Raw genomic sequence first — 24,560 nt, 5'->3', positions numbered from 1 at the left:
TACAAAATTCTGAAAAATTTTTAAATGTAATTTGCAAATGTTGAAATATATACATCTTAGGAATGTTAACTGATGCTTTTCATTGGTATTTTCTGCTTAATTAAATGGTTGTTAAGTTTTTTAAATTAGTATTATCATCATAAAAACAACTACAAATTAATTAACACTTAGTGTGTGTGTGTGTGTGTGTGTATATATATATATAGACTTCAAGGCTTTCGAGAATTTGTATGGGGCCTAGAGGCCTTTCCTCTTTCTTGGAACAAATGAAATATGTAGAATGTTTCTTCATTATTGATTAATAAAAAGTGGTCTTGAAATTTGTATTTTTTGTCAGTAAAAATAACAAATTTTTAGAGATGGGAACCACTACGAGCCCCCTAAGTTTTCTCCAAGTTTTGGGAGAAATCTCCAGCCACCCTCCTCTCTCGACAGCCTTGAACGCTTCGTAAAACTAACTTTTTCAACTAATTTGATGGAAGAACAATATTTAAATTTTATATATCACATAAGTCTCAAAATTTATCAATCATTGTTTAACAGATCATACTTTATCATTAAAGTAAGTAAATTCTTAATTATCATTTATTCTATTATTGCATGCAATGATGCAACCGTTAAGTATATAAGAAATTTTATAATTGTTAATGATTTATTATGGAAAATAATTACTAAATAGGAATGAATAATTTTCATCTAAATACAAAGAAATAATTCCCAGTGTGTATAAATTAATGTTTCAGATTGGAGAATGTTTGGAGTGGGGACAGCATCCTTTAATAATGTGGCAAATTTTCCAATTATTGAAACTTCTGCAATATTGTAGCAGTGTATGTGATAATGTATGTATAACTGGTCGACCGGTACTGAACGGATGACTTACAGGCCACGTATGCAATACCACATGTATAACTTTAATGTTGTTACAATTTCCTCAGTGTACAGTAAACTTTTCAGATACTCCTGTACAATGTTTTTCAGCCATTGTTCATACGGAAAATTTTTTATTTAACTCCTGAAAACTCAACACAACATTTTAAACATGTGGAAAAACTATAGTTACATTTCAAATACAAACCAGAACATTGAAATCACGTGTAGATGGGTTCTGGAAACCCAAAGCTCAACTTTCAAGAGCATCAAATTCTTAGTGAATAACAATTTATTACAGAAAACTTTTATTTAAATTTTTATTGCTCTTTTGTTTTTCTAACAATTTCTTTATTTCTGTATGTTTACTGTAGTTATTATAAATATAATATTTATGGTATTGCATACAGAATGTACAGTACATGCTGATGTACACAAAGCAATTGTTTTAAACATTTTGCATCTTAATATGCCAGTTGTTACTACTGTATTAATATTTTACGTTTTATGAGATTAATTTAAAATTCTGAGTTGACGTTAGAAAAAAAATTATTATGCATTACATTTAAAATAATGAAAATTAGCATTCCAGTTATTATTTTCATGCAGAACATCCAACTTTTAGGAACAAATTACCAACATTAAGCAAAGGATGCCTGTATTTTTAAATCTATTGAATATGTAACTTAAAAACATTGTTGATCCTCAATTTTATGGATCACAATATGGAAGATTTTGCAAACAACGAACCACATATGCATGTTCTAAGTCAGAGTGGAAATAGATTATTTGAGAATATCAGAATGCACAGATTAATGTACAGATTATCTGCTAGGTACAGGGTCTTCCAAAAGAATGCTACATTTTAAATTACTGTAATTATGTTAAATATTACCTAAGAAGTATGCGATGTACACTAATTGGTGCAGTAATTATCTAACTTTCGTATCCCATCTACATTCAACTGTGTTGTTGTCTACTACCTCTAGGAAGTACCATAAACAAAAATGGCAGCTCGAATAGAAAAGTGTTTTGTATTCTGCAGTTGGCAAAGACAGAACCACTCATCATTGTGTAACATGAGTAATTTACAGGAGCTTCAGAATACAGCTGTGCAGCTGCAGATGCAAGAGTTATGGCTGTTGCGGGAGGAATGACAACAGATATGCTGTAGTGAGCATAGGAAGAATATGAATATTGGTTGAATGTGTACTGTGTGACACAAGATGTATATGTCAAGAAACTGTAATGTGCAAATATGAAACTTGGGCAGTTTTCCAGTGTTTTAATGTGCATTACAATATTCTTGGATAATAATTAATATAATTACAATAATTTAAATTGATAGCAATTTTTTTGAATGATCCTGTATATTTTGCTGACAGCTTTTGTTTACATCCCTGCTTGAAAGTGTGATGTTTCTCTTTACTTATTACAATGTAAATGTACTTTTTAGCTTATCTCATATAAAGTTCATTTTGTAGGTAACTGATTTCTTAAGATACGACAGGCAACATGCAGAGATACGACAGGCAACATAATAGAGAGAGAGAGAGACCACTGCTCTCTCTCTCTATTAATCAATTATATTGACAGTGAACAGAATTTATATGTACAATTACAAAAAATATTTTGTAAACTATTTTATACAATCATAAAATCAATGAAATTTAGGTGCAGCTTTTAAAACCAATTTGCTTAATCCATTCATTTCTTAGAATAGTAGAAAATAAATGGTTTATGTAAATTGATTTTACAGTTGAACTTAAACAGATTTAAATATGTAATTAATTAATATATCAAATGCCCATAATTCATGTACAAAATTGATAATATCATATCTAAAAGAAGGAAAACTGTAATTTTTACAAGCATGTACATTATTAAGTATCTTTTTTAATAACTGTATCATTAGTGCTGTAACAATTAAAAATGATACAGGAATTGTAAAATTTTGCACTAATATTACAGGAATATTTAATTATTAATACATATATGTATATACGTATATTATACAAGAATTTATTTATAATAATAGTATTTATTCTTAGTTACGAAAATAACATTATGCTCAATAGATTAGTAAATTATAATTTAACTAACTAAATTAAAATTTAAATATTGATGCCCTTTATTTTGAGATCTACAATAATTGCTTTCACTTCCATGCTGTTATACTGGGAATGGTTATTTTGTACATTTTACGCACTTGCACATACCATCAGAAAAAGATTGTTGTTAGTTGCAAGTTATTTAAAGTGAATACTTTTTTAATATATTTTTTTCCTAATAATTGCATCTAGAGGCATGTTTTTGTGTGCCAACCAGTTTTTGTTGAAGCACTTTCACATTTTCCCCATCTTCGAGTTTGTCATCATTAACAGAAACAGCTCATCGAATCATTTAGCATCTTGGTCAAAGAAACTAAATAACTTGGCAATAATGCTGTTTGCTAATAGATAAAAAAGGCATTATTTGAGAAACTATTATCAATCAGAAGCGAAATGCTAAATACAGTCAAGTAACCAGTATTTGGTTACCTACACAAAAATACACCTTATATGATTTACCTTTCTTTACACAGAACTGATGTTTCTTTAGTACCATTTTACTATATAAATATATCTTAAAATTTTCTAAAATTTCCTTACATTACTTTAACATATTTATATTTCATTATCCAAACAATATACTTAGAATTTGTTTCAGCACAAGACTTCTAATTCATAACACACAATTTATAATTTCAAGGAAGTAAAAATATTAGAATTTCTCATTTAGATCATCTTTTTCTTTATTTGCATTAATTTAATTTTATATTTAAATATGAAGTAAGTTCTGCTCAACATTTTAGAAAATTTACAACAATAATAAATCAGAAAATTTTATTACTGGTAATATAAATCAAGATAAATGTCTGATAATCGAAAGATTTCTGACTTTCATCACTTTTAAATAAAATCAATGAAATTTTATCAGTGCATAAAATAATATTGGATTGTGTTATCAATATATTATTGTGATCATTTTATTTCAGGAATGGTTTAATTTTAATTAAAGTATAAAATTAAATTATATTCTTATAAACATTGTGATTTTTCCATATCACAATTTTTTTTAGAAACTCTTCATAAAAAGTGTGAAACAAAATGTACTTCAGTTTTTTTCTGATTCTTCTACCTTCCTTCTTCTGACACTTCCAGATTCGGATAAACTGGATTCATCATCTAAAACATCTTCTTCCTTCTCAATAATTAAAATAATAATAATTCTAAGTTTTAATATCACATTTTCACTAAAATATTTTATATTAACAATTCAAAGATAATGTTTTAAAAATTATATTTATTTTATTGTTAGATTTTGAATGATACAGAAAGATTCATATCAATTTTGCCAATTAAAAAAAACAATGAAAATATCACTAGAAAGGATTAAAAATGATAATTTGTAAGATTAAATTAATAAGAGTATTACATAAATGATGAAAGTAAGTTAAATAAAATTATCTGTATGTATACATTGTATTTTAAGCATTAAACTGAAAACAAATTAACATTGAAATAAACTAACAGAATAACATAATTTAAATATGATTCAATAATTTTTGCCAAAATTTACAAATAATAATTCAGTAAATTTTAATAAAATAAGAATAAATGACTTATATAATCTATAATTTTGAAATCTATAACCGCTGACTTATTTTTTTGTCAATAATATAATAGATTGATGTTATCTTTATGCTCTTGTTTTTGAGGATAACAACAGAATTACATAAAAAGCAAATTTTGTTAAAACTGATTTCACATCACTGGTAAAATCTACTAGAATTTTAAAAGTTTAAATGAATGATGATATTTAAAAACATAAGTGTAAAACTTCTAATTTTAACCCTTTCATTGTCTATGCATTAAATATGATGCATTGGTATGTTTGCTTGAGATGCTTGTAACAAGTCAAGTGTATCGTACAATACACTCAACCTGTTACAAAAGTAAGCTAGAAATGCTATAAAAATATATAAATAAGAAAGAAAATAATTTTCAAAACTCATATATGATATTTAATCTATATGACAAACTAATGTAAATTCCTTATTTAAAAACTGAGCTATTACTGCAAATTTTAATTAAAAAATAATAAAAATATCACAAAGTGAATATTTATGCTAGAATAATGCTCCTAAATATAAAATATAATCTACATAGCTAAGAAATCAGCATTAAGGCCACCGCAAACTAGGCAATATTGAAGCAAACTGGTTGAAGCAAATTCGATTGTTGCCCACTTGATGGCCAATGGTCTTATACCTTGATAGAAAGTAGGCAGTCCATTCCATGCCTATCGGATCCAAAAAGTTTGATTTGTCAGGATTAACAATGTTCATGTGCATTTGAAAGTTTGCAAGAAAAGAGCATGTACTGTAGTCCATAAAGAAGGTGCACGTTTATGCTTCATGTTTTGTCCATGTCTTCATTATGTTGGGATTACAAAACAGAACTGCTTGATAGATTTTTCATATAAGTAAGAATATAAATTATTTCATTAATTTTATTGTAATTTATAAATCTATCAGGTTCCCAATTCTGTTTTCATTTATTTATTAAATTTCTGACAAATAAATGGAAGCAGCCATAGCTAACTGATGTTAGCTTCAGTTGCTTCTATTTGCTGATGAAAATTGTTGTAGGTCTTCATTTTAGAAAACAAATTACCAAGCAATAAATAGTTTGTAGAGGGATAGATGCGATGTTCATTGGTTCTGTAGAACTACATCACAAGTGATATCATAAGTAGAGAATTTGCCTGATCATTGAAGCAAAACAGTCATGTGACCATAAAAATTGCCTCTGATGTCATGTCAAATACAATGATATGGCCTACTTTATGACTACCTTTAGAGAAATAATATATTCATCTCGATTCATTCACGAAAACTCAATAGATATATAATAAATACACTCAATAGAATGCTACACAGTAAATTATTTCTTATAGCTGTTGTATGTGAATTAGATAACTTAAAATAATTGAAAATTATAAAAGAAATATTTAGAAAGGTCTTTAAGAATTATTAATACAACAGATAAAAGTGCATTAGTGAAATTTATATATTGCATTATTTAATTTAAATCATTTATATAAAATAAGAAAAAAAATGAGTCTTCAATACCTTTGATTCTTTAATTTCATTTGTGTTCTCTTTTTTATTATTTGTCTCATCTGGAAGAATGTATTCAGGTAATGGGCTTTTAGGACGGAATACAAAATCTAATACGCAGACACAAATCTATAAAATTGAAGAGGTTTATGTAAGCATTTTAAAATTAATAAAATAGTTATGCATTAAATGTTATTATTTACTATTCCAATAATTGTTCCAATAATAATGATTCCCAGAGCAAATATGACATAAGATGCCCACTGTGGTATGCCATGCTCTTCAGTTAAGTGATCTTGATATTCCTTTATAAATAAAAAAACTGTTCTTAAACATAAATTTTAATAAATGACAAAATTATTTTTAATTTTAAAAATACTTTCTTAATGAAAATATTCATATAAACTTACTCGAATTGATAGTGCCAATTTGAAAAATGAAGATACTGCAGACATGCTATAAAAATATAATACATTTATATTTATTAATACTATTTAAAAAATAAAAATTTATACCACATCTATTAAGTCAAATTACTTATGAAACTAATTTTTAAAATATAAAACTCTACCATAAAATGGAATTTAGGGTAGGGTAAATCACAAAGATTATATAAAAATGTATGACATTAAACAAACTGCTAGACTGTAAACAAACATACAAAGCTGATATAATCCTATCATTTAAAATTATAACTTGATATAACTTAACATATAAGCTGGTTGATGTCTGAGATTGTTAATATTTACGGTGTAATCTTTTGAATTATATGTTTGTTGTTATTCATCAAGTTAATGTAATTTATTTATTTTATACATAAATAAGTAAAAGCCTACAAAGCAAGGGAGTTCCTGCATAACCTCCAGAATGTCAATAAATGCATAATAATAAAAAAACAATAAAAAAACTAGAAATATTCTTAAAAAATAGAGCACAAAAATAATAAAATAATAATAAAATGCACAACCCAATAAATATAACACAGCCCAAGTATTACAAGTAAACATAACATTTTTTTACATAACCTTTACATTAAGTAAACTTTAAGTTTTGATAAACCTCTACTGTTGACATGACATTAATTGTGCAGAGGAAATAAACACCTAGAAAAGTTAAGAAAAAAGTTAGGTATGCATGATATATTTCTAGTACTTCTTATGGACACACTTAGAGGAAAAACAAATAAAAAGGAAAAAATCAATTAAAAATAATACTTAAAATATGATGACAGTAAAACATATATATGATGAAATAAATCAAATGAGTGATTAAACCTCCAAAAAACTTGTAATTACAGCCTTGCTGAACTGCCTCAAAGTACTTAACTTAAAGAACAACTAAAAGCTGGAAAATAATGTAACAACCCACAGACACCTGATGGAATAAGTACGGAAGGTGTCTGAATTAGTATATTAACCTAATTATTCTTACACACATTTTAGAGTTTTCTGATTTCCTAAAATAATAGTTATTTTGGTAATTTCCTTTTTTGAACCTTCTTGAAATTAACCAAAACAAAGGTATACAAATCCAAAAATACTATTAACTCGACTTGTAAGATAAAAATAAAATGATCCTTACAGAATACTGTGCAGAGAATTCAATATCTTAACTGATTTTTATCTCATTGGATAATATAAAACAGCAAATAAATAAACATAAAATTTATTTTAAGATGTTTTGTATGATAAATAAACAATATTTATTCACTGATTTATTTGATTGATTGAGTGGTAGAATGACTAAATTAATATATTTTGAGTCTTTGAGTTAATTTATAAGCATTGATATTTGCAGGACATTTTGAAAATACGTAGTACATAATACAGTAAGACCCCACTTAACGCTGCCTCGATTAATGCTGATTTGATATAATGTGGTCGGCTCGAAGCCTAAAAAATGCTCAAAATTTATGCCAATTCAAATTATCACAGCATTTCATTGATTCATATATAATACAATTATTCCCAAACATGAACCAATCAGCAAAAGGTGGCAATATGTCGTAGCAATGTACTTTCCTTAAATCTATATTTGTTTGGTGCAATTTTGAAAAAAATATAACACCATGGATGCCATAGGCAATATTGACTTCGCTTAGCAAGAACTAACTGATAAATGCATGAACGGAGTGTGGAAGAAGTTATGGCTGAAGGTATCCAAGAATTCTCAATGAGAATAGCATATTGATGACAGGTAGGTTGACAGTTTGGTCAACCTAATGATACAGCAATACGCTATTCCTAACCTATATCAATATAGTAGGACTAGGAGATGTAGATGAGCAGGATATTGAGGAGTTACTGCAGGTTTCTGGTGAGAGCCTTACCAATGGTGACCTTCAAGAACTGGCAGAACAAGGAATTCATACAGAGCTGGAAAACAGTGATTCTGAAATCTGAGAACCCAAAGAGTTTCTCTGTAGATTTCCTTAGTAAAAGTTTGGTAACGATAACCGAAATTGTTAATCAAATGTAGCAAACGATCCAGATTTTGAAAGGAGTGCAAAAGCAAGACAAGGCATTTTGGATGCAATCTTCTGCTACTGATATTTGCTTAAGGAAAAGAAAGCAACAAATGAAACTACATGACTTTATCACAAAAAAAATTAAAAAAGCCAGGACCTTCATCACAAAAAATGAACTTTATATTTCTGTGTGCACATGTTTGTGTTATTTAACATATATTATTATGCAAATTAATATAAAAATAACTTAAGATTAAAGTAAAATCTGTTTATTTTTTGTTGCGTGTTCCCCCTTTTCCCTATTTACTCTGTGTTAAAATGACCTCGTTTAACGCTGTTTCGTTTAGCGCTTTGTTGTCTAGGAACCTATCCCCCCTCGTTGAGCGGGGTCTTACTGTATTTCTAAATTTATTAAAGTTTTTGCATCTGGTTCAAAATATTGACATTGTTTTCTTTCTTTGACAAGAATGCTTTTATAAAAAAAAAATTGTCAATTCCTGAAAATCAATTTCAAGAAAATATAGCAAAATGTTATAATTATACAGTAACTAAGGTAAAAAATAAGTAATATATTTACTTACTGAATAGATGATGGACTTCTCCACCATTGTATAGGTTCTATATCATTCCATTTTTCTTCTTTTATAAAGCTAATAAAAGCTTCCTTGCTTCTCGATCCAGAATATTTACGAAATACGCCATTTTTTATGCTAATTAAAAATTATTAAAAATAACTAAATGGTATTCACACAATAAAAGAAAAAAATAAAATAAAATATTAAGTTTTAAGAAATATTTAAACCTTCCCTTGAAACTTAATTTTTTCATCATTACACTATTAAAATTTAAAAAATTGTTTAAAGTTTCTTACTGGAATATTGTTGGAAATGCAGTAATTAGAAACCGTCCACTTAAACCTTAAAAAAAAAAAAAAAAAAATGCTTATATTAAAGACAACATGAATGCTTATAAATTATTTTTTATAAAATCATTTTTCATAAAAAATGTCTATGTTTTGCAAATAATTAAACATGCTTTTTAAATAATTATAATATTTTTTTAATGTGAAGATTCTTAAGTAGAATAAATATTACATTATTTTAGTTTTTAAATACATCTTGACAAGTTAATAAAAATAGTATTACTAAGAACTACTTTGATACTATTAATGCATTAATTACACTTTATTTTAATGATTTGACAAAAAAAATTAAAGATTTCAGTTCAGTTACAAGGCTACTAATAATTAAATAAAATTGATTTTATAAAAGATATAATGTATTTATTCTAATAAACAGTATACTGTTGAAACTTTTTTCATCTTGCAATCCTGCTGCTGATTAGAATAAATATGGCATTTATCTATTTAAATGAAAATTATTCATTTTTTGATAAAAATCTTTAATTATGTTTGGTTTTAATTACATTGTTACAAATTCCCTTGTGCTTATTTTCAATATATTAACTAGTATAGCAATTTATGAATGTTGTATGACAATTCAATCAGAAAATTAATTAAACTGTTTTATAGGAACTCACTAACATACATTAAATATTAATTTATTAGAGAAACTGATACTTAAGTTAGTGATCTACATTAAAGCAGCATTCCTTAACTTTCAGATTTTTAAAACATTAAAATTAATTCTTCACGAGTCGTTCACATCAACATAGAAATTTTGATTGAGCAGGATAGACAGATGCAGTAACAAAGAAATAACATTGATTTCTCCACAATTTCCTGCTATACAGATAAATTTGTTCCAGCATTTGATTAATGCCTGGTTCTAGCAACATAGGGAATTTTTCCAGCACATCTGAACTTTGATCAGACAGCTAATTGAACACAAATACTAGAGAAATATTGCTCACCCAGAAAGTCCTTTTAAGGGTTCAAGAAGGTAAAATTTGATAAGAGTGATCTGGACTGTAAGAATGATGTAACAGTGTCATCCAGTCCAGTATCTGGATTTTCCAAATGGTCAAATACAGAGGCGGCGTAAGGCATGGGCGACGTGGGCCACCGCCTACAGCCTCATAATCCGAGGAGCCTCATGCCTCGAAGGTTTCTGCATTACTTAAAAACCGTGAAAGCAAAGAAAAAATTTTACTCGTCATAAAACGATAAATATATTGACATAGCAAATTTGTTTTTATTTAGTCTAGCAACATTTGCTGGCATTACATTGCTATCGCGGGGAATCCCCGCCAGCCAGAGCTGGCGATTTCCCATTCTGTTTGTTTATGTTACTTTCACGCTGGATTTGAAAAATCCTTGTCTGATGCTCGACAACTTACTGAGAATAGTAGTTATGAACTGCCAAAAGACTTTAAAAATGAAAGGATAACCAAAAAGAAAAGGATGTTCGATTATGAAGGCAGCGATCAACCTATACAGTATCCCAAAAGTCAGTATGAAACAGATATTTTTTAACACCATGATTGATTCTATAGTAAACAATAGGGATTCAAGATTTATGTCTTTGAATCAACATTTTGAAATTTTGGTTTTCTCTATGATCTAAGAAAGTTAAAAACATATTCCAAAAGAGCAAATATTAAAAAACTGTCAAAATTTACACTCAGCCTTGCGAGTGGGTGAGAGCATGTGTATAAAAAATAAAATTTTCAATTATTTTTAATCAGAAATTACTTTTATCATATTACAATTAAGTCCCATACAGCATGGGGGATACATTCCACATAACAGGAAATCACATTATCGAGACATGCATTATTGTACAATTTTATGCAATTTTAAACCTAGGCCTAGGTGTTAAAGAAGAAAACTTATACTTCTGGATGACAAAATTATAATTTTGTATGAGTACAAGCTGTACTTTTTTGGTTACATTATACTAATTCATGTTATAAAGGAGTTCACTGTATATTGATTTTGAACCGTATAATTGAACCTTATGTAACAAAAACAAACTTTAAAAAATACAAATCATTTTATAAACCAATAAAATTAATATATAATGATTTTCTAATATTTCATTACTTTTTTTTTTAGATAAAAGAGATGGTAGGAAATAGCGAATTCATTGAAAAGAACAAATGACTAGGTGAGTTTCAAAACCAGAAAAATACTTTTAAAAGTGAAAAAATAATCACAATTTTAATTGATTGTTATCTGACCTAATACATTATTAGAAGGTTTTATACCTTTATTTGGACATAATAGAAAGTTCCACATACTTAAGTGTTTATTTTCACAATCAATTTTTAAAACCTGTATCCATTTTCATATATAAAAAGAGAATTATTTTCTTCTCTAAGCTTTTCTAAATAGCCAGATAAGAATCGGATGACTTTTTTAAGGAAAATTCAACCAAGTAGAATGAATTATATTTTTAGTTTAAGAAACAAATCAAATTATAGCATTATTTATAGTTCACAATTTAACTTATGTCAAAAAAATTTTTTTAAATTATTTAGTAGTTTATGTTTTCATTTGAAATTGTTTTAAGTATCATATTTTTATTAAATAATAAAACTTAATTGTTCTACTGTTTTATATTTTATTTTTCATAATTTCATTATCCAGCTAAAATGCCACAAAAAAAAGAAAAAATTACATCTTTATCTTTTAAGCCATAAACAATTTGATTGTTTATATTTTCGTTTAATTGCACATAAACAATTTTTATTGTTTAATTTCTGATGTATAAATATTTTTCCGTGCTACTTGTAAGCAATATAACAAAGATTATTTTATATGTAATAATTTAAATGATAATTTTATTGTTTAATAATTTTATTTGTTCATAAACAAACATTTTCTATTTCTTTAACAAATACATATGTTAGACCTAGAAATAAAATTGCAGGTTAAACTATTTCAAATATGCTTGTCAAAATAAAATTTTTATATAAAGACTGAAGACAATAATTAACCAAATACATATATTAAATTCTCGAAACCCAATGTATAGATACTAAGCTAAACAATTGCCATGATTAATCAGGTTATTAATATGCTATAATTAATAATTAGAAACTATGTAATGTGGTACTAGAGGTAGACACTAGGCACAATCTATTATTATTAATTAACTAAACATATTTATATGAAGATAGAAGCTGAATTCTATTCAAGACTGTTATATTTTTATGAAATATTTTATTCAAAAATAGATTTAATTTCTCCTTAATACTTGTAGTTTTCAATTATTACCATTTCTTTAATTTATTATAATACTAAATTCTATACAAGAACTGAATAGGCATAGCCAATAGAATATACTCTTATTCATTTTGTAGATCATGGATAACCAAAATGTATATAATTACACAAAATATTAATAAATATATATTTTCCAACTAAAGAAAGTATGCAGCAAAAATTCTATCATTATTTTCTACAACACAGTAAAAAGTAAAACAAGAAATCGGCTAACAGATTCAAAACTAATTTAAAATTAGCAGTGACTAATATTCAACCAAATATTTTGGATATAAGTTCACATTAGTGTCAGATGTCAAATCAAGTATTCTTATGTTAGTTTATAATATATGAATTGTGATTTATCTTTTCTTTTCTTTCTTCTCTTGTGTGCAGTCTGTGTCAGTTCAAAAGTCATAAGTGCGCCGTTATGTAGAAAAAGGTTGCCCATCCCTGTTGTAGATAAACATACATCTCTATACATATATAATTCTTGTATATTGTATAATATGTAAGTATATGTGTAAATTCTTTCTATGCAATTATTTCAATTTATATTTCAAATGTGCTACTTGAATTTCAGTTAAATCTGCCACTTATATTATCATATATATATATATATATATCACTTTGATAATATAAGTGGCAGATTTAACTGAAATTCAAGTATAAATTATTATATATATATATATATATATATATATATATATATAATAATAATAATAATAAAATATATATATATACAGTAGAGTGTCGTTTATCCGAAAACAGGTTATCTGAAAGAGTTCCAGTCGGACTGTGTCATGCTGAATCGAACGTTTTTTATACTAGATTAACTTCTAAAGTACAATTTTTTTGTTTTTATATTTTTCAATATATTTATTTTGTTTGTACAAAATAAAGAAATAATTTTTTACGATACAATAGCCTCGATTATTATTATAAAAATTTTTGTTAGGCTTAAAATTGATGAAAATTCAACACAAAGTGACATGCAACGGAGAAAAATTTCAACATTGGATAGGTTAATATATTTTTTGTACATAATCGGTTATCCGAACAACCCCAGTCCCCAATTGATTCGGATAAATGAAGCTCTACTGTATGTATATATATAAGTAAGACAACAGACACCTTATAATCATCATTTATCGTCATTTATTATCCAGTGTAGGTATATGTTTCTTCTCTTCCTGTCTTTTTGTCAATTGTAGCTATTGTTTCTCAAGTTTTCTGTATAGGTCAGTTTGCAATCTTCTTCCTGTTCTTCATCTCTCCCCTGTTCTATGGCATCTATTCTATTATTCTTTTCATACACCTGTTATATTTCATTTTTACCAACAAATTCTGCCCATCTCCATTTGATTTCTCATATTTTCTTCATTATATCTTTTACTATTGTCTTCTCTCTTATCAATTCTTTTCCTTTCCTGTCTCTCATGACTTCTAACGCTGCTCTTTCATTCTCCCTTACATTACTAATAGTTTTTGTTCTTGTTTATTTAGATTCCTTCTGCAATTGCTTTCCGTTTGCACTGAATTAATTTTGCTAAGAGACTTCATTCAATTCAAGGTAACAAGGATTCCTTGTCCATGACCCACAGGTCATTGCTAGAAAAATGCACTTATTGAATATTTTTCATTTAAGATATAGTACAGTGCTGTCTCTCTAAACAAATATCACATGCCTTTTGTATACATTCCATCCTGTTTAATTTGAACATTTATTATATACATTTCAAGACATACAACTGTATATACTATGTTGCAATATATTAAAATGCTTTCTTATATTAAATTAAAACTCAATAATTTAACTTTTTTAAAATTTACCTGGATTAGTAGTAACATCTGATTTTCCAACGTTAATACCTAATTTTTTGCTAGAAGCTGCAAACTCTTCCCAAGTAGTTTCTAGTGATTTGCAAGCAGGACACCAAGGTGCATAACTAAAAGAAAAATTGTATTTAATACATAAAAAAACATTATTAAAAAAAGCAATTAATTAGCTCGATAGTGACTGGCCTAAATAGGTATACTGATAATAGGATCAAAAAATTTTTTATATTCAAGATTACTTTCAAATTCAATATATTCTTTAGATCCATTTCCAGCCTATTTATAAAACTTTTACAATAAAAAACAAAAGAAATTGTTTTAAAAAAGCTGAAGATAAAAGGAGACAAACAGACCTTAAAAAAGTCTGGTAAAATTATTTAATTAGACAAAAGTCTTTGGCCTCCTTAACAGGCCAGCTTCAGGTCATGATAAAAGACATGAAAATGCCAATTTAAAAATGTTAACTTCTGTATTATTACATTTTGATTCAAATTTTCATTTATATAAACATTTTCTGTAATTCCCTGCAGATAAAACCTGTAAGGTCAATATTTATGTACAAAAACCTTTTTTTTTATAAAATACTTTGGAAATCAGGATGATTCAAAGATTGAAAATTATTAAAATTAAAAATAAAATATTAGGAGATCAAACTTATCATTCATTTCAACATACTGATAAGAACTAAAGTGAACTCACTATTTTAAATAATATTAAAAATTTTAAGCAGTTAATATTCATATCAAGTTTGCATGTAATTAGATTATTGCATATTATCATAAAGTTAAAAATACTGTAAATATTCTAATAAACAGCATTGTATAACTTCTTTTCTGCATACGACTGTGCTGTTTATTAAAGAGTACTTACTATTAGAATGCAACTATTATTACTATTCTTTGGGAACTGGGTGAGAATGCAAATATTAATGGAATAAATTCAGTAACTTTTTCACTTCATTATTATTTCATCAAGAATGAAACAATCAACACACAAACACACTTTATTTCAACATACGTGGTAGGTGCCTAAAGTTTCCAGCCTAACTATATTTCAGACATAATAGGAATAAAATAATGATAGTATCATATAGCATCATCTGTATGTGAACTAATAAAACAGTTTTTCCTGCCAATTTACATGTCACTTGGAAACATTCATTTTAGTTAGACTTGTTGCATTAATTTGCATCATGTTCACATCTTGCAGGACAATGCGCCAGTGCACACGGCTGCCATTGCCAAGGCTGCTGTAAAAGAAGTGGGTTTGAGGACTTTACAGTCAGGACCTGACTCCTAGTGATTATCATCTGTTTCCAAAACTCAAAAAAGACCTTTGAAAAAGTGACAAAGAGTTTCAGAAGGCAGTTTATGAGCATTTTGCAAACAAAACTGTGAACTATTTTTCAAGGATATTCAAATGCAAATTCCAAGATGTAATAAGTGTGTTGAACAACAAGGAGACTATATTGAAAAATGACATCATCACCAATACAAAATACCATAAGCAAAACATATTTAGACAAAAATACTGGCATACATAAACTGGAACAATATTAAACAACTTGACACCTAAATGTTAATTCCAGCAATAAAATGAACAAATAAACTTTAATGCTCAAATGTTTTCGGCCATCTTTAAGAGGTCCTCATCAGGAATGTATGAAACAAAAAACAGTTCTATCTTTTGAAAATTTTTAACTGTCGAATATAGCTGTGTTCCAATTTTTAAATATTTAAATAATGTTCGATACAAAAATCGTTATGTTTATAACATATAAATTAATTATTTTAAATAAAGCTATAAATAAATTAAATTCATTATTATTATATTATATTATATGGCTTGGTAAAAGTTAATCCAATGTTTGGGTGTACTATAGATTACTCCCTATGGAATTTCAAAACTTTGATTATATATTTGAACTCAGGGGACCGAGACGAGTTCAACGGTACCCTATTTTTGGACCGGAGACGAAAAATAAAAAAGTTATCACACTTTTAAGTTACCATACTTTTTTAATGCTCTCATGCAGACGGCACCATAGTTGCTAGTATTGCCATCTTGCGGTAAAGTCTGCAAACCGTGACGTCAGACTACGGTCATCTCCCGGAGCATTAAACACGCGATACGAGAGAGGAGAGAGCGACGCGACTTCCGATCATCGCGCGATCGCCATTTCGGTTAATGTTACTTATGGCAGCGAACATGGCGGCCCGACTGACCTCTCGTATGGGAGCCACCACACGCCGCCATGTGCTAAACTAGTGATCGATTCACAGTAGTTCTTGAACAAAGTAAAAAAAAAGGGGAAAAACGTCTACTAAAGGCAATTTTAACGGCAAGCACGTGACTCCCGATTGCGATAGCGAGGCCAACTTAGCAGAGAGTGACGTGACTCCCTATCATCGCGCGATCGCCAGTAAAACGTATGATAACTTTTTTATTTTTTGTCTCCTGTCCAAAAGTAGAGTATCGTTGAACTCGTCTCGGTCCCGAGTTCAGATATATACCCAAACACACGAAATTCCATAGGGAGTAATCTATAGTATACCCCAATGTTTTAACCTATAAACAATGTTCGATAAGGAAATTGTTTTCTTTACATTGCAGAAAGATAAATATATAATTACACATAAAAAATTATCGTGCTTTGTGGTATTGTAAATAATACTTCCATGATTGTGGAACTGAAATATAGTCAGAGTTAATGCAACCTCCCTTCATGCTCTCTATATAAATCTCAAGAGCCTCCAACAAATGTTTAAGTTGTGTCAGTCAAAGGCCCTGTGTAAAAGAGTAGCTTCATCCCAACATGGAGAAACCCTGGGTTTGGTAGCATACTGGGCTAGTGCAGTATTATATTTCCCCTTGACATCATCATATTAGTGGTCGTGTATTCAGGCCTCAAGGGATCTGTATGTGGATCTGATGTATGTTATATATCTATTAAAATGCTCATCCTGCAATGGAATGTGGTACACTCCTGGCGCTTTCTTGTCATTGGACTTGTCTTTTGCATTAGATAAAAGCCGGAAAATGTTCTGTTTTCTCTTATATGTTGAGCACAAGTTTAAATCCTTAGCAATTCTATTATAAATTTGTTGGAGGGACGGTTCGTAAGATGTAACAATCAGATTGTGTTCTGCATCATTAACCCTCGTGTTGGTGGTAGCTATCATGGATTGCTGGTTGGCAGCAAGCCTGTTTATTAAGTTAAGGACTGGTGGTACCCGTGTGCAGATGCTATATACTTGATGCATTTCAGTTTGTTGTAGGTATCAGCAGTTTCTGAGCAATGGGAGTATGCCCTTGAGACTAGGGCCCAGAATGTCACTACCTTAAAAGGCAATGAGTCTGCTGAGTTAACAGGTATAAAAAGGGGGGTATATGTGGGTTTGTGATAAATAGTTGTGGTTATCTTTTTTATTTGCCATATGAATCTTGACATCCAAGTAATTAACTTCTGTGTGACTTTCCTGATCTAACTCTAGTGTTAGTCTGTAGCCAATGCTGTTAAAAACTTTTAACACTTCCCCTACATCCAGTTTGGTTTTCCATATAATCAAAATATCGTCTACGTACCATGTATAGCTAAGGATATTGGATTTTAAGTTTACTAAGACACTTTCTTCCAATTTTTGTAAAATGAGTTTGCACAGATCCCCGAGACAGGGCTACCCATTGGTACTCCCCTTTTTTGGATGTAAATTTGACCATCAAATTAAAAAAGAAAGAATAGCATATTAAATGCATAAGTTCCAATATATGGGATTGGAATCTCTTTATGTCAGGTGTAGTAGTGAGAAAGAAATCTCTTAGAGCACAAAAACATGGTTCCAAAGAATGGATGGGAACATCAATAGAACTGTTTTTTTTTTGTGTTTCGTATATTCCTGATAAGGGCCTCTGAAAGACGGCCAAAAACGTACCAGCATTAAAGTTTATTTGTTCATTTTATTGCTGGAATTAGTGTTTAGGTGTCAAGTTATTTGTTCAAAACATATTTACCAATTATATTAGTTATGGATAATATTAAAGATTTTCTACTTTTATAGACAAATTCCAGATTATTCACAGTAATTAATACGCTTATAAATGGGGTTTCTCAACAGTAGATGCTTTGTTGCATTTAAAACAATCAATAACGTCTCAACTTGACAAATCAATTATAGTAATATCAGTATTTGTGGACTCAAAGGCATTTGACAGCTTGAATCTGGAACTTTTAGAACAAAAATTACAAACTGTTGGTCTGAGAGCAACTCCTTTAAGTTGGTCAAAGTCATATTTGTCAAACAGCACTTACTACATCAAAATTGGGTAGACTATTTCTAGTTTTTTAAGCCAAACAAAGGTATTCTTCAAGGTTCAATTCTAGGCCTCTGCTTTTCAATATATACATTAATGATCTGTTCAATCATATATCAAAAGATAATATACTTATGTATGCTGATGATATAGTGATAACTTATTCTCATATGAATGTTACAACTCTTCAAGAGAATTTAAACAACAGTTTAAAAACATTAAACAGTTATATGGAAAATAACAGGTTGGTAATTAATAAAAACAAAACAAAATTTCTCTGTTTTGCCAATAGAAACAAAAAAGTCAATTTAGATCACCTAAAAATCGAAATAACTGATAAGAACATAGAAAAAGTAAATGCTATTAAGTTTTTAGGAATAACTTTTGGTGATAATCTGCACTGGAACAGACAAATAGATGATGATGTTCTATCCTTGGCTAAGTATACTGGGATAAACAAGAAAATTCAAACCTTTTTAAGTACACTACATTTGAAATGGTTGTACCATATATGCATAGAATCCAAAATAAGATATGGTATCATAGTCTGGAGAACCACATCTTTATACACTGTCAATAAACTTCAGATGACACAAAATCGCTACATGCATTCAATTCGTAATCTAAATTTTATGGAATCAGTGTCTGAATTTTACCATACCAATAATATTGATAGGATAAGTGAAATTTACATGAATCAAGTTCTGTTGGAGAGTTATAAATACATAAAAGGTAACAAGGAAAACAGTTTTCTCGGAAATAGCATAGGAGAATGTCGAAAATCAACACGAGATACTCGCAAGATCTATGGTTATAATCTTCCAATCGTTAAACTAGAGGTGGGGAAATCAGCACCTATCTTCCAAATAATTTCCTTTTGGAATGGTCTGTGTAATAATTTACGAAACATATCAAGTTACAAAATCTTCAAAAACATTGTGAAAAAAGGAAAAAAACTTTAAGTTACAGCGATTATTGTTATCAATTAATCTAAATTGATTTGAAAGAAAATGTAAATTTTCTCTTTTTCTTCTCAGCTCACATCCTGTTTATTGTTTTAACTAACTCTTTTCGTTTTAATTGTTAGTCTCGTTCTAATTGGCAAGCGCCAAATCCGACAGAGGGCGCTCAAGATGGCTGCCGAAACAGGTAAGGAACCGACCATGTGTTTGTTCAATGCCTGAGCCGATTCAGTCTCCATCGGTGACGACTACTGCGATGACCAAATGGAGAACAAATCATTGAATTTACGTCAAATTCTAGACTGTATCGGCGACAGGAAACGTTGTCTTGTAGAAGGTGAAGCCGTTTTGGATGCTGGACACATCGTATTTTGTGGATTAAACTCTAACAACAACACTGAAAGTTCACGTTGTTGCTTTAGTGTTGCAATCTCAGATATTGTCGTTTTAATACATCTCAATTACGGGGAGAATGCACGTGCAAAGCGGGGCTGTCTCGTTTTCGTAAACATGTGATAGCCGAGCATAATACTAAAATGAAAACAAAAAACGTAAATTAACTTATATTTTCAATTAAGAATATTTTTAAAAATTTGACTGGAAAGTTATCTCGACATACGTATATGAAGATAGAAAATTTACCTATTTTCTTTCCGATCTGCATACAAAAACAATTTTTCGACAGGCATGTCCATTTACAAAAAAAAATTAGACATTTTTTTTCTCTTTTTATGTGGACAGCTTCAGATTTTCAAAAGAATAATTTTCAAACTTGAATTGGAATATTACCGCTACGCCATGACTACATAAGAATTATTATTTAAAAATAAAATAAAAGACTATCGTGTGTAGAATTAAAGCACTTCTCACCTGTTACACGTTAACAGGTGAGAAGTGTTTAAATATTTTAAGCAGTATACACCATGTTCCAATATAAAAACATAACTATTATGATAAATAAAACTATGTTCAGTGTTGTTGTTAGAGTTTAATCCACAAAATACGATGTGTCCAGCATCCAAAACGGTTTCACCTTCTACAAGACAACATTTCCTGTCAGTTTCTTACCTGTTTTGGCAGCCATTTTGAGCGCCCTCTGTCGGATTTGGCGCTTGCCAATATGCTTGTAAAAGGCCTACCTGGCCACAGTATTTTTTTGTAAATAAAAATAAATAAATATATGGTTTGTATTACTATCATAAGATTTAAATTTCCTTACATCGATATGTCTAAAAATGAAAGTAATCACCGAGATCTCCAGACATAATGTTACCAGATTTCTTACTACAAAGATATGTGAAAGAAAAATTTTTCAGTTCTAAACCCAAAAACCATTTGTAAATTGCAGGCAGAGAGTATGTAGATTATTTACAAAATGTTGAAGAAACTTCTTGAAGTAGTTAACATAATACAATAATGCTTCTAAGATCAAACATTCCATCAAGCTAAAGATCACATCAAGCATTTTTCCAAACTGAAAAGGCAACTAAACAAACTTGTTGAGTTTACCAACTCTTGTAGCCACTGTAGATTTTTGATAGTAGTTTAATATGTCAAATTTTTTACAAAGTCATAAAGTTAAATAACCATACCACAATAGAAACCTTAAGATGAAGCGATATTTTTAATTTTCAAACATTTTTGATAATTTTTTATTGACCTCCTTCAGGATAAAATGGTGAGTGAATGACAGTTTTGATTCAAAATAAATGGAACATAAAATGTTGCTTGGGTAAAAATTACAGAAGCAAACAGAGAAATTACCATACATACATTTACATATTTTGCAGTTTTGTATATATCCTTAATTTCATTTTCTATTTTGTTGTTGTTGGTATTTTCTATAGTTCATTTATGCATTTTTTGGTATTTTAATCATTTGTGTATTTTTTTTAATGTATTATTTAAAAGTCCATTTTAAATTTTTGTTCTAGATTAATAGGCCTAATATTTAAATTATATTCAACAGAAATACTTTAATGTTCTCTTCATTTCAAATGAAAAGCATCATTTGATTGCCATTTTATCCTGAAGAAAGTCAATAAAATCGACTGAAAACATTTGAAAATTAAAAATATCGCTGCAATTTAAGGTTTCTATTGTGGTGTGGTTACCGTATTTTACGGACTATAAGACGCACCTTAAGTTTTAAGCAATTTTTTTATAAAAAATACCTATAAGACGCACCTGAATTTTGGAGGCAATTTTTTGAAGAAAAAAGTGCGTCTTATAGTCCGTAAAATACGGTATTTAATACAAGTGCAGTATCCAAAGAAGTAGTCATAAACTTATTTATGACTCAACTCACCCTGTATGAAATATAAAGGTAAATCATTAACTGAAGCATTAAATTTCTTTCACATAAGAATAATGGTAATAATTACATACACAAAGCTAAGAATTTTAAATTCTAAAAATTTTGAGAAATAAGATAAGTTTATTATTTAAGACTGAACTTTGACAAGTCAATAAAGAGTCTCCACTCTGCAGGATCCTGTGGTAGATGAAGCTCCTGTAACAAATGCAGTATATCATTGCAAAAATGAGATTGTCCTCCATTGAAAAAATTTCAATTTCCTGATTCCCTTTTTCTGTAAGAGGACACCTTAACTTCTTTGTCCAAAAGTTTCCAATGCTGGAGATGCGATGCAAGTAGTTGATCCTTTCTTTTTAAGATCCAAATCACGAATTGGATCGTTCAACCAAGATTGATCGATCTTCAGTGGGACTCCATAATAGGTGCTCATCACAACTTGATTGTCATTTTGGCAAAGTGACTTCAAGATCAGATTCCTCTTATAAATCTTCCATGAAATTCAGAGGTGGAAGCCTTACTGGCATCAATTCATCATGAGGCAATGATCGAAGCAAAGGTCTGAGCAGAGCACATGACACAACTCTCAATCACGCGCAGCCAATTTTGGGGCTATCTCTCACAAAGGGTCACACACACAGACTGTTCCTTTGACTTTTTTGTGGTAAAGATTCAAGCTCCGAACAAAGGGTTTTTTGCAGAGCATCAGTTGAGGCAAGCAATAGGAAGCCTTCGACTGATGCTCTGCATGTAGTCGTGACTTCAGTGCGAGTGACAGCAAGCATCTCAGCATCCAGGTAGGAGCAAGCCCCCACACCCTCTAAAACTGGATATTCTATAGATTACTCCCTATGGAATTTTGGGACTTTGAGCATATATCTGAACTCGGGACCGAGATGAGTTCAACGATACCCTACTTTTGGACCGGAGACCAAAAATAAGAGAGTTATTTACGATTTCTTGCCTTTCACAATGCATTCTATGCCATTTTAAAGTTTTCCACTAAGTGGCACTGCTTGTAGTTCAGTACACGTTTCCTTTTTTTTTCTTTTGTTCAAGAACTACAGTGAATCAATAACTGGTGACATTAAACACTTGGTGGCATGCCGGCAACTCCCCTCTGGGAGAAGTCCATCGGGAGCACAAACAGTCGAACGCCACCTAGTAAAAAACTCTAAAATGGTGTAGAATGCATTGTGAAAGGCAAGAAATCGTGAATATGATAACTTTCTTATTTTTGGTCTCCGGTCCAAAAGTAGGGTTGAACTCATCTCGGTCCCAAGTTCAAATATATACTCAAAGTCCCAAAATTCCATAGAGAGTAATCTATAGTACACTCCTAAAACTACATAACATCGAATACTCCACGAACAGTCAAGTGGGTTACTCCAGGGATGGGCAACCTTTTTCTACGTAAGGGCCGCATTTCAAAACTTTTGAACTGACTCGGGCCGCACACAAGAGAAAAGAGGGGGTACTGTCGGTAAATCACAATTCTTTATTCATATATAATTATAAATTATCATAGGTATACTTAATATAGCTTCTGGCACTGATCTAAACGTAATATATCGGAAATATTTAGCCAAATATTAGTCACCACTAGTTTTAAATTCGTTTCCATTTGTCTGTTAGTCGGTTTCTTGTTTTAATTTTTACTAAACTCATTGCAAAAAAAAAACTATTCACAAATATAAGTTGTAGAAAATAACGTTTGAATTTTTGTTCAATATCTCATTAAGCTGGGAAATTGATATATTTATTCATATTTTATGTCACGCGGGCCGCAAAAATATTACTACGGGCCGCATGCGGCCCGAGGGCCGCGGGTTGCCCATCTCTGGGCTACTCGAAGCCAGCATAGTCGTGATTTTGCGCAACTTGATTTGAAGGGTCATATCTCACGAAGGGTCACTTGTACAGGTACAGTTCCTTTGACTTTTTTTTTGCTCCTATAGGCATACTCTTCAGCTGTAATAAGATCCCAAACGTCTCATTTGGAGGTGTAATTATACCATGTTAAAAGAAATAAAATGTTAAGTATATAAACACAATGTATAAATAATATAATGTGTATAGGTGTAGCCAATGAAAACAAATATTATAAGCAATAAACATAATAAAGACTTACAATTCCAACATCCACTCATTTTCCAGAACGTCATTCCAATTATTATCATCAATTACGATTACTTTTTGTCTTTCTTTGTCTTTCAGGCCACTCGAAATCGCAATAAAAATCAACAAACAACAAAAGATCAAAAATTTCGAATTCATCATTAAATTTCACATTCGTATCAAAAACCAAACGATAAAGTCCGTCAAAAACGTTAAATGCAACATTCGCGCCACTATTTCCAGGAAAATACAAATTAACACGGAAAATATTATTTTTTTTTATTAAATTTGATTGATTAATTAATATTAATTTCTTGAATTGAATAAATAAAAAAAAATTCAAATTA

At 29.4% G+C, this 24,560-nt stretch overlaps 1 protein-coding gene across 3 annotated transcripts; it reads right to left on the bottom strand.

Annotated features, from left to right (window-relative positions):
- Positions 1-1,413: 1,413 nt before the first annotated feature.
- Positions 1,414-24,446, bottom strand: LOC136978865 (thioredoxin-related transmembrane protein 1-like). 3 transcript variants are annotated; one of them, XM_067274683.1, is made up of 9 exons: positions 24,227-24,446; positions 14,503-14,618; positions 9,373-9,418; positions 9,083-9,211; positions 6,445-6,490; positions 6,238-6,339; positions 6,047-6,163; positions 3,296-4,116; positions 1,414-3,260 (listed from the first exon to the last, which is right to left on the bottom strand). In XM_067274683.1, the coding sequence occupies exons 1-8, from the start codon at positions 24,373-24,375 to the stop codon at positions 4,027-4,029; spliced, it is 795 nt and encodes a 264-aa protein (XP_067130784.1). In that variant the 5' UTR covers positions 24,376-24,446; the 3' UTR covers positions 1,414-3,260; positions 3,296-4,026. The 3 variants fall into 3 exon arrangements, with proteins under 3 accessions (XP_067130784.1, XP_067130786.1, XP_067130787.1); XM_067274686.1 differs by having other exon boundaries at positions 1,415-3,260; positions 3,296-4,113; XM_067274685.1 differs by having other exon boundaries at positions 1,414-4,116.
- Positions 24,447-24,560: the final 114 nt, after the last annotated feature.

This window comes from Centruroides vittatus, unplaced genomic scaffold, assembly GCF_030686945.1.
Source record: "Centruroides vittatus isolate TY-2023 unplaced genomic scaffold, ASM3068694v2 contig_559, whole genome shotgun sequence".
NCBI lineage: Eukaryota > Metazoa > Arthropoda > Arachnida > Scorpiones > Buthidae > Centruroides > Centruroides vittatus.
Note: the sequence above shows the minus strand (reverse complement) of the source record. Positions and strands in the feature narration are given on the sequence as shown.

Excerpts from the sequence above, each read along its gene's own strand:
- LOC136978865 (XM_067274685.1), bottom strand. The coding sequence starts at position 24,375 with ATGATGAATTCGAAATTTTTGATCTTTTGTTGTTTGTTGATTTTTATT. Across the intron at positions 14,619-24,226 it reads AATGAGTGGATGTTGGAATT|TTATGCACCTTGGTGTCCTG; the intron begins GTAAGTCTTTAT and ends TTTTTCTTTTAG. Across the intron at positions 6,340-6,444 it reads AATTGGCACTATCAATTCGA|GAATATCAAGATCACTTAAC; the intron begins GTAAGTTTATAT and ends TTATTTATAAAG.